Source organism: Falco biarmicus, chromosome 12 (assembly GCF_023638135.1).
Source record: "Falco biarmicus isolate bFalBia1 chromosome 12, bFalBia1.pri, whole genome shotgun sequence".
NCBI lineage: Eukaryota > Metazoa > Chordata > Aves > Falconiformes > Falconidae > Falco > Falco biarmicus.
Window position 1 is genome coordinate 17623198 of NC_079299.1, and position 15396 is coordinate 17638593.

Genomic DNA, 15396 nt, shown 5'->3' on the forward strand with positions numbered 1-15396 from the left:
ATTCCAGGATGAGGAAATCTCTGGCTGATGCCATTTCAAACTTAGTGGTGCTTCTACATCCTATAAAGCAATGAGGTATACATGCTTCCTTCAGTACAGAACTAAGACAGCTAATGAACCCAGTCAGTGCAAGGGCAAGCAAAAGTTGTCCTTGATGGTGTCCTAAGTCACAGTAAGGGAGATGGTGTAAACTGATCTCTCAAGTGCCTGAGAATTAAGGGCAGAGAATTTGGTCAGATACCAGAACATCAAGTGGGAGACCCTGTGGCCCTAGAAAAGTAGAGCCAGAAGATAAACAGAGCTTCTTTTGCCTCAAAGGATGCTAAGCACTTGGGGGACCATTTGGCTAAGAGGGGAAAAGACTACATATAAGCAAAACCTAATAGACAGTATTTAGGAGCACAAACAAGTTGTCTCTGATTTATCCAGGGCTAAATTTACTTCAGCTGAGCAGGATTACATTGCTTCTACAGGCTAAGTCATGTATCCTTCTTTTCTGTTTTCATTTGGGATGTTTGATGTGGTGCTTAAACTAATATATTTAATTAGAACGTTTTCCTATATATCTATATATATTCCCATATACTTGATCCATAACATGGCTACGGTAAAAATAAAGTAGAATGCAAAAAATAGAAATTCAACACAACAAGCTATGTGTTCTATTCTAAGAAGCCCCAGCAAATATTTTTAAATGCTGTTTACATAAGGTGCTCAATTGTGTTAAAATCTTTCTTAAAATATGCTAACACGTATCATAACATCATACTTTTCTCCACACAGATTTATTTATGGTACCTACTCAGGAATCACTAGTTGTTCCTGCAAGCAAAGCGCTTTTAACTAGAGCAGCTTCTCTGTCTCTTTGCAGCTCAATGATAGTTATTTCAGACATTGCAGCATACTTTCTTCCCCCGCTTCTCATCAACTTTCTCATATTACGTATCCACTGTACAACTTAAATGCAAAGGCTCAAACATAAGAGTGAATAACCTCACAAAATGTACATGTGATAGTAAGTGTACACATTTAGTGCTTTCTAAAAGAACTGTTATAATACTTCTGAATTTCAAGTGCAGAGCAGAGAAGTCCATTTGTATACACCCACATAAATGAATGCACTTAGCAGACAGCACATAGGTACTTGTAAGCTTCCAGCTGCAAAAGAAATGCATTTTGTAGTACTGTCATTAAAAAAGCCACAGTAATGCTTCCAGTTATTGTTTCTTTTTCTTTTCTTTTCTTTTCCAACAAAATCCTCATAATATACTGTTAGAGAAAAGAAACAAGCCTACCAAAACCCAAAAAATCATATTTGATCAAGAAACGGCTCTCCTAGACGGTATGGTAGTAAAACCGAATACTACCAAAACCAAATATTCTACTACAATGCATCAAAATCCAAAATCAAATGTTACTTGATGCCCTCCATAAAATTTAAATTAGTATAAAATCTGCAAATGCTTCAGTCAATTGTTGTTTGCTTCCATCATTTCCAAATTACAGTCTCTGACCATGCCATTCATTTGATTTACTCAGCTTGAACTATTTTCATTCGATTCTTATTTACGCGTCTTTGCTAATTTAATCTTCTGATTGTCATTCAAAATGTTCATCCCAATATGCCTTGTTATTTATGCAGTTTGATGCCTTTGCACACCGAACAACTGATAATCAGCCTACTTAAGTCTCTCGCTGTTCTAACATTTTTACACTTCGCAGAATCACAATACTGCAGCAAGGCCTTTGCTCCATTCAGGTAAAACCTGGTTTGCTTCATTAGAAGAGAGGGGTGATATCTGGTACACAAGAGGGGCACCCCTGCCCACGGCAGCTTGCCCTTGCAGCAGAACCACACTGGAGAGGCTGTCCTGTCATCTGTAACTAAAGGGGATGCTCGGACTGAAGTGGAGTCTCCCCAGCCTGAAACAAGGGCTTGCAGAAAAACAGCAGAGGAAAGTCAGAGATTCTCTGTTCCCAGCCGACAGAAAAAAGCAGTATAGAAAGATACTCAGACTTTCAGATAACTTTATCAAGTTCTGATAGGACTGCCTCCTATGCCAGGGCGGTGGCTTGCTCTACCTCCTCCTGTTCCTCCATCTCTTTTTACTACAGCCTAATTCCATACCTTTCAGGTTTTTCTTCCTTGCTCTCTCCATCTCACATGATTCCCTTCGGGGTCCCCTCAACACCCACACAAAATCACGGCGTTACCTTGACTGACTTCTACCATGCAGATTACTCCTGCTGGGGGCTATCTTGTCTACTTAGACTGAAAGCTTTTCAGAGCAGAGACTGTCACCACTCTGTGCCCATACAACGCCTAGCAGAAAGGGTCATCTTTTGATCAGTCCTCTGGCACTAATGTAATAAGCATGATTAAGAAAGCATCTGTCTGCCCTCATATATGGGAACACTAGGACTGTATGAGAACAAAACCAGGTTCAGCTTCTGTAATGCCGGAAATGTACAGTTAAATCCATGAAATTTCTACTGACAGATGACCATGTACGAATGGAATATTTAGTAGGAAACAGGAATCTGACTTACTTTGCTCTCTTGGCCATTTCATTGCCATCCCAGCGGGGACTGTAAGGGTAATTCTTCTGGGCCTGGGAGTACAGCTGGCCACTGTTAGTGAAGTGGTAGACTGACTGAAACGTTAGGGTTGGTTGGTCTCGAGGGAAATACAGGGGCAGGTCAACTGAAATTAAAAAAAAAAAAAAAAAAAAAGAAAAAAAAGAAAAGAGAAAAGAGTCATTAAAATACACCATTGCATTTCCCCTGCCTTTTTCCCCCTGGGAATATATCATTCCTCTGTATTGATTTAAAGATGACAGAAAATGCAAAATTGATGATTACTTTTAAATATACTTCTACATTTCTTATAAGTAATTATTCCAACATAGTGCTGTATGGGATTTATCAAAGCTTTATCAAAACACTTTTGTAAAGTACATAATTTTTTAAAATTTTTTTAAAAAAAGTTTAGTTAGTGTATTTCTATGTCAATCATATTAATGTTTACACCATGATTATTTTTTGTTATTAAATAACAAACATAAGTTATTCTCCTTTATAGTGAAATTTCCTCTTTCAAAAATTCACAAAATATATTTTTTATGGTTTCCATTCAAGAAACAGGTTTATCTTTTTGTTTTAGTTAATTCATTTTAGTGCTCCCATGGACATAAAAAACATTATCATTTTCATTTTACAGCTGTCTGAAGCCTAAAGTGTTAAATGATTTTATAAAGGATGTAGAAAGAGTCAGTCACATGAGTTGGAAAAGATCTCAACTTGCTGTCATCTGCTAGACAAAAAAACCCCACAAACCCAAAAACACACTGCAAAGTCATTAATACCCAAAATATCTCACTAAAAATAAAAATCAGAACCTCTTAGTTCTCCTTGCTTATCACCGTCTCATGATCAGCTAGCTCTGGCAGAACAACAAAATGGTCTACAACAGTTAATAATATGGTCAGAAACTGGTTTTTAACTTAACTTTTTCATTGTTAGATTTATAGTTTAGATTTTCTTGGTGTACTTTTATTTTCAGGATGCTTCAGAATCTGTAGTTAAATTGAGTTATGAGAACAGACTTGAATTGTTTACATTAAATGTCTAATCTAACACCCAAAATAACGGAGGAATGTGCATGGCTTTTAAAGTTGTAGACTTCATTTATAAAGCATCTACGTCTGGACTTTTTGTTATCCTCCAAATCACAATTCTTCAATTCTGCACACTGAAAGAACTCTGCAATGGAACAATAACTCCCTGGAAATCTTAAATATTTTTTTCTATTGGTGTAGCCATGAGTGAAATAAATTAATAAGATTATATAATTCGTTCATATAAGCTGAGTTCTCAGTATTCCTTCTTTGCGGCTTCAGAGTCCTTTTTCAAGAGAAGGAAAGACTCCTAAGTTAACAAACAGGTTGTAATAGCTGCAGTAGGAATCAAAGCAGGTGGCAATATCAGGACAAACAGAATGTGAAGAAAGCAAAGGGAACATCACAGGACCAAACCCATCCTTAGCTGGAACAGGATCTCCCCTCCAGTGTGCTTGGTAATGCACTGTATTTTCTACTTTTGAATACTCCATGGAGTAGAGATTCCAGCACTTCCTTTGAAATCTCTGCCCACAAACTAAGATATCAGTGTAAAACAGGTCTTATTTTTCCAAATCCCATGCTATCATCCTGCTGGTTCCTTCATTTTTCAGTTTTTCTAATCATGTCTGAATTCTTGGATGTGCATCAGCCACACCACAGCTCCCTTTCCCCTAAATCACAAGCTCTATGCATAAAACCATTTGTAGCCATAAAGTACACAAAGCCAAATGTGATATTCTAGCCGTAGTCTCAAAATGCAACAAATCACTGTGGCTGACAGCGTTTGCTCAGTTCATGACCCAGTGTCTGAGCTACACGTGATAACTCCCGGAGTCCTGGTGACTCAGCTCACACAGCAGCTTCCAGCAGACACTTAGGTGGTAATGACATGGGCAGAGTTCTGCTAATTTGAGGGCAGATCACTGCTGAAACAAAGGTTAGATTCAAAGATTGCTCTGCCAAATTCCTCTTTATAACATGATTATTAAATAACAACCCTGAAAAACATTGGTGTATCAAGGGCATTTATCAGCAAGCACGCTGCACCACCCCCTTGCCGATGGTACATGTGTGCCACAGCCTCTGAAGGACTCCACCGTGGAAAACAGTATGAAGTAAGGAGACCGGTTCTCCTTTTTAATGTTATAAATACACTTTTTCAGCTCCAAGTGCTTAAACTCTTTTCCTCTAGTGCATCTTCTTCCTTCTTAAGTACCAATTCCTTAAAGGAAAACTACTCCACATACTTGTGTATTCTATCACCATGTGAAAGGAATAACAAACTTTAGCAAAACACTCAAGTAATAGTTTAGTCCTTACACTTAACTTTTTACTTGAGGTTTTCTAACTTTCACTAACTGTCCTTTGAAAACCTCTGTATACAGAACGGGGGCAAGCAGCAGCAGTTTTCTTCCCGTTGCCTGTAACTAAAGGTTTGCACTTAAGCTAGCGCTAGAAACACTGTTTAAATGGGTAATCAAGACATTACTTTCACTACAGAGACGCTTCCCATTTGTTACAGAAGTAACACCAAAATGTTACAGAAAAGCCACCAAAACCCGCACTGGAATTACTTATATTATAAACTGTTAAATCAGATATTCATATTAGACTTAAAATTGTGCATCCACACCTGACCAACAGCAGTATCATCCTGAACTGCAAGCAGAGTTTTGAAAAAATTGATCTGCCTTTATTTCCAACATTACCCTTCACCTAAAAATCGCCAAACTCCCATTTTTCTAACCCAAGTGCTTCCTTTATACAAGGTGTGAGATGAGGCCAGACCGAGCAAAAAAACCTGTCCCTAATTCTGGAACACAACCACACCTAAAAGACCAGTAAACAGGAAATAGCCTTGAGCTGTAAAGTGTTATACATATCTCAAGGTAGCCAGCTATTATTCCAGCAGTAGGAAGGGAAGGCAAGAACTCACTTCCGTCACAACGGATGCCCATCCATTGATGCTGTGAGTGCACAGAGTACCTGGATTTGGGGTGAAGTGTTTTATCATACATGAAAAATAAGTTAATACCATTGGTAATCAGCACTAACAAGGTGCTTTGATGATAAAAGATCAAATTCTGCTCACAGTTGCACAGGTCAATAAAGAAAGTTTTTCTTTATGTCTTCATGCCATACATAAGGTGGCAAAGGTGTTATCATAATTAAATCCCAGACAACACTTACACGTTGCCATGAAAAATGCCTCACATTAAAACCAACGCACCATGTTTGTAAATCAACACCTGAACTGAGCAAACTGTAAAAGCCTGCTCTGATTTGGCATGCTAGTTACCTAAGAACTACAGAAACATATTCATGTTGAATACAAGTACTATTTCCAAATAACAGCTGACTCACAAAGTACCCTGGTGATAAGTCTGCAGAAAATAAGCAGATGACTCATGTCTGTAAATTCCTGAAAGTACCAATAGACCCCTTGCTTAGTCATCTTTTGCTTGGATGCTGGGTTCACGAGCTCTGTAAACTATAATGAGGGATCTAGCTCTTAGTAGGACTCTCTCCCTCTTTTCCTCTCTTCTAAACAGTGCAAATTATCTCCCTAAAAATAACTTCATCTACGTAAGTGAGTCACTTCAACAAGCAAGCTTATACAAGTCATGCAGTTAGGCAGTAATATTTGGTTATGAAGGTAGAAATCTTGCTGTCAAACTCAGATTTGAAATGAAAATTATGTCAGAGGAAGTCCCATTTACCCCCTCTCTCACAGAAATAGAAACATTTCCTTTGGAAAATTTAAACAATTAGCTCATTCAGGAAAGTAAAGCTTTCTAATTCAGTTCCATGCTCGCAGTAATTTAATCCTGATGATTTCTTACTTTGGCTTTCCTAAGCATCACACTGTTAATGTAAGAGGAGCTGAAAGCAGCAGAGGAGAAAGAAGCCAATACCATAGTAAAACACTGCTTTCTCCTATGTTACAATTTACAGATAATTTTTTAAAAGTCAAGTTTTAGAAAGCCATAGTGTGGGGAAAATCATGTCTTTATGAAAGACAGGAGCAGAACTTGGAGGGCTGTTTTGAGTAATTAAGCATTGAGTAAATTCTTTGGTGATTGAACCCTAATTTTCCCACACAGTTCATAAGAAAGCAAAAGAAAAAGGACTTGCTTGTTGAGAATGAGTCATGATGTAAAGAAACTTAATTACAGTTTATAAATAGTTGAAGTTGCTCTCTTTTTGAAACACAAGAAACTAACAAGAAGTAACACAATTTTGCTTCTCTTGACTTAGTTAGCATATAATGCATACATATATTCAAACCAGTTATCTTAAAGCCAAAATCCTGATTCATTAATAACTAAGACCCCATGCAATGAATCACTAAAGTTTCATTGTTCGTTTTCTTAAAGAACAACCATCTCAGAACTGGAAGAGGTTACCTAGTTTGTTCAGCTTATGTCAACAACTCTGGAGTTGATTTTGACAGTCTTATTAACTTTAAAATAATAGCTTTAGCATCTAATTTTACAGCTTTTTAAACAGGGTATGAAATGTGCAAGTGGTGTCCCAGCAAAAGCATATACTGGTGATGATACAGGGTTTTGCTCAGGAGAAAAACGCAGGCTTACCACTGTGCTCCTCTCCTCACCTTTAAGTACTGGAGAGAAGGGAGAACAAAATCATGCTTGAAATGCACACTGACCATACAAATATTTCAAAGTACTTAGATGGTAATATTTAGAATTTTTTCCACATATTGTTCCCCTGTTTTAAAGAAAAGGTTTATTCATCCTTTGTACAGCCCTGGATAAATCTAGGTACTTGTTTTCACAGAAGTCAGCATCTACTCACTGAATGTTACGCACCGTTTTAATGCTTGGATGATACTGTACTGGTTAAGCGTTAACCTTCAGGATGCTTGAATCTGCTTCAGTTTATTGCACCTGTAATTTGTTTTGCACTCATAAACACTGGCTGATCTGGATATTTTACTGCTGAGATTTCTACCACAAGATTTCATGGCCTGCGCAACCTTAATTCAGTCTCTTACTTGCTTTATGGAGCAGCCTTCACACACAAGGTAACACAGCCTTCTTTCCAGTTCAGCTCCAGGCCGGCCAGAGGTGGCTGTTTGCTTTGCCCCCTCTGACAGACTACACCCCTCCGCCCCTCCTGCACAGCGCGGAAGCCTTACTCCGATTACATGTGTAGTCATTTCTGCGTCAGCTTTTCAACACAATGTTCTAACCATCATAAGAGATGATGACAGCTACGTAAAATATTATTTTTTTTTTCACAGCACCTTCATGAGTTGAGAGGCTATTTAGGGATTCCAGACTGGGAATGAAGGAGCAAGGAAAAGACAGTCAACCTGTCTACTGATGCTGAGTGCTGGCCTGTGGGACCCAGTTCTTCAGGGACGTAATAGTAGATAGTACTTTATATAGCCAAACACAACTCCTTCCAGCGCTCGCTGACACTGTAGGTACTTCAGAATCAATGATTACTGGACACATGAAAAGTTTTGTTTTAATTATTTCACCAGAAAGCCAAGAAGGGTACAGGAAAGATGTGCCAAACCCAAATCTCCGAGAACAATCTTGGCCTGGTACTATCTGTTCTCTTCCCAAAATCCCCTGACTCACTCCTTACTTGTCATCCAGCTTTGGCCAGAGACTGCCTCTGCATTCCAGTACTTCTGATGAAATAAGTAATGGAAACAGGAAACACATATTCCAGGCTCCAGAACTGTCTCTTATTAGTATATATTCATCATCTTCTCGCTTGTTCTTTTTTTGGTTCACCGAATTTCACATTCTCTCTGCTCTTACTTACAACTGAGCTCACACTGCTGGGAAAAACAACTTGTGGATTTGAATACATTGCCTCAAACTGAAAAGCTTCTTGAACTCAGATCTCTCCAGTTTTCATGATGTGTTAATGTGGATGAGACCCATGTGAATTTACAATGCAACTCGGTGGTAACACAGATACCGTATTATATAACGGTCCTTACATGTCTATCAAGCTCTACTTTAAAAGGAAAATTTCTAGTAAATTTTCTGACATGACTTCCCTATGGGAAAGCTGTTCCAGACAGTCTACAATGGGTGAAGAATCTTCACCGACCTTCAGGGGAAAACAGCTGCCTTCAGTTTTTACACAGAAATTCCAGTACAGAAGGCCTTTCAGGAGTCATATTGATCACTGCATTCTACTGAGAAACCTGACCAGGTTCAGCCACAAGGATTTTGGGGACTGCAGTGGCTAGCACAAATCCCAGCAGGGCAGGATTTCAGGCTGCTTTGCCTAGTGAATCTTGCCTTGACTCTTGTGTGCTGAAGACCTTCAGCCTACATTGTACTGGCAAAAAAGGAAAGGGTAAGTTTGGCTCAATACACACATCAAATTACTAAATGTCACAGCTATCCCGCTTTGGTGTGTGATGATGTAGTCTAGCAAGAATGAGAGAGCAAGGATGACAAATAACATATCAATGGCATTAATGTGGGACTTAGGTTAACAAAGCACAGTCATAGGAATCTGAATTCGTTCAATATTATTAGGGCTAACATCCCTTCTGGAGAAAAACAGGTTCTTTGCAGGAAGATGCTGTTTTGAAATCAACATTTCAAAATTTCAAACCCCAAATGGAAAGCAGTTTATGAAATTTAGCTGAGACGCTTATGGCACTTTGGGTGTGTTGGTAATCACAGCTGGTTTTGAAATAATTAAGACTGCCCTTGCTACAGGAAATATCCACCCCATCGGCAAAGTCGACTCGTATAGTAAATGAGTAAGACGACTTACATACAAAATACTTCCCAATAAATTCTATGAAAATACAAGTAAATACTATGAAAAAAGAAACGACTATTTTTTGTCTTAACAGCATCAGTTATGTATCAACCGAATGTACAATACTAAACAATGGAAGATAAACATCAAAATGTGATTGTAACAATGGAAAAATGGCAGTATTTGGGATTATGACAATTTATGGGAATATATGAAATTCACAGCTTCTTGGGAGTACTGGGAAATGGGTCTGGCAACAGACAACTCTCTGAGGAGCTAGTCCTGGGACTGCATTTGTATAATCATTGATCCTCAACAACACAATATTTTCTTGATCTTTGCCAGCAAGGATAATATTCAAGAATGGGAAGAGAACCCACAGAAACGTTTAGAAGATAGGGTTATTAGAAGGTCATTAGGAAAAATTCAGCTGGGATAAAAAGGGAAGAAAAGTGCTGAGGAAGCTTTTTCTTTAGCACGGGTTTAATGCATTACCTCCAGAACATGAGCTGGCTGACAGCAGTTATTGAAAGTGCTGGCAAATGCCCAGTTTGCAGCAACCTTGGTGATGTTCATTGTGACATTAAGGAATGCTTAAAGGAATATAACCCTCCTTATTTTTTCCTTTTTTTTTTTTTTTTTTTATTTGGACAAAAATGACTTTCGGTTACTGCCAGTCCAGGCTACATTTGAAACAAGTATTGGTTGTGCTTTTGTCAAAATTTTTTGCCCCAAAAGTATGTCCCTTTCCCTAACATGTCTTATGACAACATCACATGTATGGAAATGGCCAACTTCAAAGTCTCAGATACAGAAATGGCTATTTTTAATTCCAGCGCACTTAGACCGCCCTTAAATATTTCTAAAGAATGAAAACAATGAATTCTGATGGATTAAAGTAGTCTGACGTGTTACAGAGCGTAGATTTGTTTAGTTGTGGATTTCAGTGAGACTAGAATAAATGTTTCACTTAGTTTTCTTTGTTTTGGCTTGTTAGTGGTTTTTTTTTTTTAATATGAAGTATGTAACCCTTTTTATTTGAAGATGACTGCATGACACTGCTGTATCTATCTTGTGGTTCTCATTCCACTGATAATGGGAACTACAATATAGTCTAGGCACTAATGGCAACAACTAGATTTTGGATTACTGTTGATTTGACTTTCTTTCAACATATGCAGATGATACAGTTGTAAAGATACCCCACGTCTTTATCTTTCTGAGTACCCCATCCTTCATACAAAACAGTATTTGAAAAAAAAAAAAAAAAAAGGGCCAAAATAGTTTAAATATCTTAGGTTACACTTATGTGCTGCAGACAGAGTATCTTAATTCTTTGTTTAGTCTTACAGAGGAACTAAATAACAGATCATATCAAGATATTCTTCAAGGAGGTTACAGCTATGCAGTCAAAGACCATGGAAAAGTGATGTAACTTAATCCAAAACCTGTTTTATAATGGCTTCTTGCTTTGGGGTGTCATCAGCCACCTCATCTGTGTCATACTCTTTTGGACTTCTACAGCAAGACTGGACTACTTCCTAAAAACATCCCACGGAATATCTCATAATCATATACTGAGCCCAAAGAAATGTCAATGGCCTTAGAGGTATTTTCCTTCTCCAATTTCTGTAACCATGATTATTTCAATTAAGAGAAAGGCTTTTTATTTTCACCTCTCTAGCTTCAGACAGTGACATCTACTTCACTTTATTTTTACTCAAATTCTCAAAGATCTTCACTCCCTCCCCCTTCCGTTTTTATTTCCTTTTATTATTTCTGCTGTAACAGTTTCTATAGTAACTTCTCTAAGTGCTGATGAGATTGATGCTACTAAAAGCTGTTTCTTCTCCATCTGAATTGCTTGAAGCTTATACTTCAAATACATTTGCAGTGGTTATGGGTGTAACAATCAAGTTGCACCCTTTCTTGGCACAGGCTAGTGACCATCACATGTAACAGGAGGAGAAAAGGCAGAAACCTTTCCTCTTCTTTCCCAATACAGGGACGCACTGCTAAATGTGGAGAAGTTTTACATTACTTTCCAGCAGGACAGGAAGATCTCTAAAGAATGTTTTTACCTGAAAAGCAGCTGCGCAAAAACATTGGCTTATCTCACTGACACTTTATTAAGCTTATGAGGCTTGCAAATAAGTTCTTTTTCCTGTTTTAGATGCTGTCTGGGATTTGAAAGGAAACGGATCTATTTCCTTCTCATATGTGATCAGCGTGACATTAGCCTGCAGGTCAAGACGACCCTTTGCTGACACAAAAGGACCCTTTGCTGACACACAAGCTATCCTGTTCTTTCAAGCTCTGCTCCATGCAGGCTTACAGCTTTCAAATTACAATGCAGTGTAATCTTGCCTGACCCAAGTAGCCAACTAAGCCACTCCAGATATTTCTAAAGCCAGACTGAAATCTACTTTACTGCAATATAGGCCCAGTGCTTCTTCCTGCTCCTGAACGTTAAGGTTTACCACTTTTGCCCTGGAAGCACCTTTCACAGTTCTAAAGGCTTATCATTCTATTGACTTTTCACAATCTAAAGAACCAGCCTGTGGAACATACTCATTTAAGCCACGCTTTCTAGACTTCCAGTTGGTTTTGGTGCTGTCTTGTGTACACCCCATTTGAGGATGAAGCAAGATAAACAGCAGAATCACAACACTAAGCTTCAGGGAGCAGACCATCTGGGTCCTTAAGGGATCTTGCCCGCCCAATGGAAGAATCCTATGGGATGATGGTCCTGGAGAGAAGAGGGGTCTATGATCACCTCCTCCAAGCTTAGGAAAGATCCATCCTAATAAGCAGAAAATCAAGCAATATTGTCAGGAGGCCTACATGGATGATCAAGGAGCTCTTGATAAAACTCAAACATAAGAAGGAGGCACATGAGACGTGGACACTCTCTGACCATGCAGTGACTGACGTGGGAATGTCAAAGCTGACCTGGAGTTGAATCTGGCAAGGGGAATTAAGGGCAGCAAGATGGGCTGCTACAGGAACAGCAAGAGCAAAAGGAAGACTGGGAAAAACATGGGACTGCTGCTGCATGGGGCAGGGGAGCTGGTGGCAAAAGAAACAGAAAAGCAGCTTAAGCACTCCCTCCTTCCCCCATTCAGACATATAAGCATCTTTGTGACCAGTTCCATTTAGATACCAGGGCGTATTTCTCATTATTCAAAAGTTAATTGAATAATGATAAGTAAATTGAAATTAATGATTTCAGAAAAGGCACACAGCAGTCACCTTTGTGTGCTATTGCCGTGTCACATATGGATTCTTAGAAAAAATTTACTTTGGTGACAAAGAAGTTGTCATTGGGTAGAAAGAGGAAGAAGATAAGAAAGAAAGATTCAGAAGAATCTTTCTGTTCTTGATGCAGCTCTTATTTCTAGAAACTTCTTATCTCTAATAATCCTGTGGTGTTCTGTATCATCCTGTGTATTTTTCTGAAAGCACTGTCTGGTATTGAACCCAGGACTGATCCATGTGAAACTCATGCTCATCATCTCCTTTCCAGACCGAAAACAAAATATTCGCTTTCTACTTGCTACTGTAAAATACAACTTGCTGTATTTCACACCTTTAATGCAGTTCTCACCTTAGAGTAAAACTATCTGTGACTACCATGTGAAACAACGTCAAAATGTGTAGACACAAGCCATAGACATAGAGCAAGAAGAAAAAGCACCACAATCTGCACTCAAATCCCAACTCCGTCAATGACTTTCTGTGACCTAATTACATTTTTTCAAAAATTGAGTGGATAAAATAGGATTATATCGCTATATGCCCATCTCAGGCATCTTTTCTTAGAATTCATTAGTTATCTGTCACTGTTCGGGCACATAGTAGTAGTACTCTAGATATATCTATTAGATAAGAAAAAGCAACTGTTCACTTTTCACAAAAGTGCAATTTTATAAGAAGTTATTATAAAACCTTTCAGTTCATTTGTTAAAGTGTGCTTGTACTTCCTGGAAGAACAATTAATGTCTACAGCAATATAATACAGTTTTAAAAGTATGGCAAATATATGTGTTTCTCAGAAATTTAAAAGGTCATCCACAGCAAAGTGACACTTAAAAATATTTTGCCAGCCCATCCAAGGCCATCATAAAATACTTGTAAAACCTAATTTCTATCACAGCAGTTGTTTCCTATTTGTTGCTGTTCATACCAAGTTTTACGAATCACCTTGTGTCCATTCTCCCTTTTTTTAGCAGAACTATAAACACACACCTAAAACTAGTTTATGTTGAGTGACATGATTACAAAATGAACACAGAGAAAATGAAAAAGAAGAAAAGAAAACTTCTGGTTTTAGGTTCACTTGCATCCATTATGAATATCTAAATACAGAAAAAATCTCATTCAGCTCATGTACAAATACATACCCAGAATGGAATCAAAGGAACACAATGTTTAATGTACTCTTAATGACAAAAAGTAAATTATCAGCTTTCAACACAAATTTCAAACTACATTAATTGGCAGTGACCCTTAGAAATAAAGGAGAAAAATATGCAATGGACAAAAATTATCAGCAAACACTAATTAATTTTCCAAATGTGGCAGTTCAGTCCGGGGATTAGCCCCCGCCTATGCCTAGTTAAGTGCAGAACCATGGGCCTGCGACTGAGGCCACTGTTCCATCACACTGCCTCATCCGCAGCACCACGGTGTATCTGCAGCCTTCATTGACTTCAGTTAAGCCATATGCATCTTGCTACACAGAAAACGTTAGAGAATGCTTTGTTTTAGGGCGATGAAAACAATGTACAAAGTTTTGAAGAGATCCCTTCCGCTCAGGGTGTATTTTGCTGTAGGTAGAACAACATGTGCTCAGGAACTTTCAAGACCAGAGTCAAAGAAATACATGGTATAGATTAAAAGTACGGAGAGTCAGAGGAAAAGACCACCTCGCGAGACACACCCGCTTAAACAGTCAAAAAATTACTCCCAAGCATAAGATCCAAAAGTCTTGTGACTTCTGCCAGCCAGTTGTGCATCACTTTGCTTATCTCCAGTTTTTCATTTAATAATGAAATGACATCCCTACACAATCTTTGCAGGCTTTTTTGATCAACATCGAACTTCTCATACTAGACTCCTGAAATACTTATTTTGTTATGCTTGAAATTTCTGCTGAACTATCCTGCTTTCCTAACACCACCACACATGACTCCATTCTCCCATACCTTGTTATTCACACTGTTATGTTAACTTTCTCCTTCTCCCTTAGTTTTCCTAGAGTTATAAATTCCTGTTTTCATTTAAGGAACAATGAGAATAAAATAAAAGCACTATGTAAAGAAGCCAAAAAACCCTCATCAGATAAAAGCTTCCAGAAGCTATTTGATGGAAATATTCCACTCAACACTGCCCCTTTTTCAGGACACAACTTGGAGAGAGAACTGTTTATTTTCCCGTACCTTTTCTTGAAGAGACTTCTTCATAATTAGACTAACTTCCCTGAAGTAAAGTCAATGTAATATTGAATCTTTGGAGGAAATTTGTCCCCCTGGAATGTGAAGCGTTAATTGTGATGACGGCCAGCCACTGATATCGATGAGGAGCAGCAACTCTTGAAGCCTATTTTCCTTTCAGCTTCCAAAAAGTATGTGAGCAACTCTTACGTGACAGAAAACTGAAGAAAATGTATGTCTAAAATGACCCACCTCATTCAAAGGTTATTCATATTCCAGAGGCATGCAGGAGTCACTGAGCATATCCCAACTGCCTTAAATACTAGATCAAAACAACAAACACTTCTCACACTTACATTTAACAAGATCCATCGGTCCTGTATAAGATCGAGGGCCCTATGGCCAAAACTACAGGCAGATAAAGGTTTACTGAAACATTTACAGGAACACCTACACGAAACAGTCTCATGTTCTGGGTTCCAAATTGCTCAGATAAACAAGTTATTTCTTAAACATTTTTATTTTCTCAGTGACTGTGGAGTTAGTGTGGCAGCATGTGATTTTTCAAATAGGAA

The 15396-nt window shown here is 38.3% G+C and overlaps 1 protein-coding gene across 3 annotated transcripts in view; it reads right to left on the minus strand.

The window, feature by feature from the left end:
- The window catches only part of BABAM2 (BRISC and BRCA1 A complex member 2), a 170254-nt gene that overhangs the window by 18833 nt on the left and 136025 nt on the right, over positions 1-15396 (minus strand). For all 3 annotated transcript variants that reach the window (XM_056357722.1, XM_056357721.1, XM_056357720.1), the window contains one exon: positions 2551-2704. In XM_056357722.1, coding sequence (XP_056213697.1) covers positions 2551-2704 — 154 coding nt within the window. The remainder of the gene's footprint in view (positions 1-2550; positions 2705-15396) is intronic.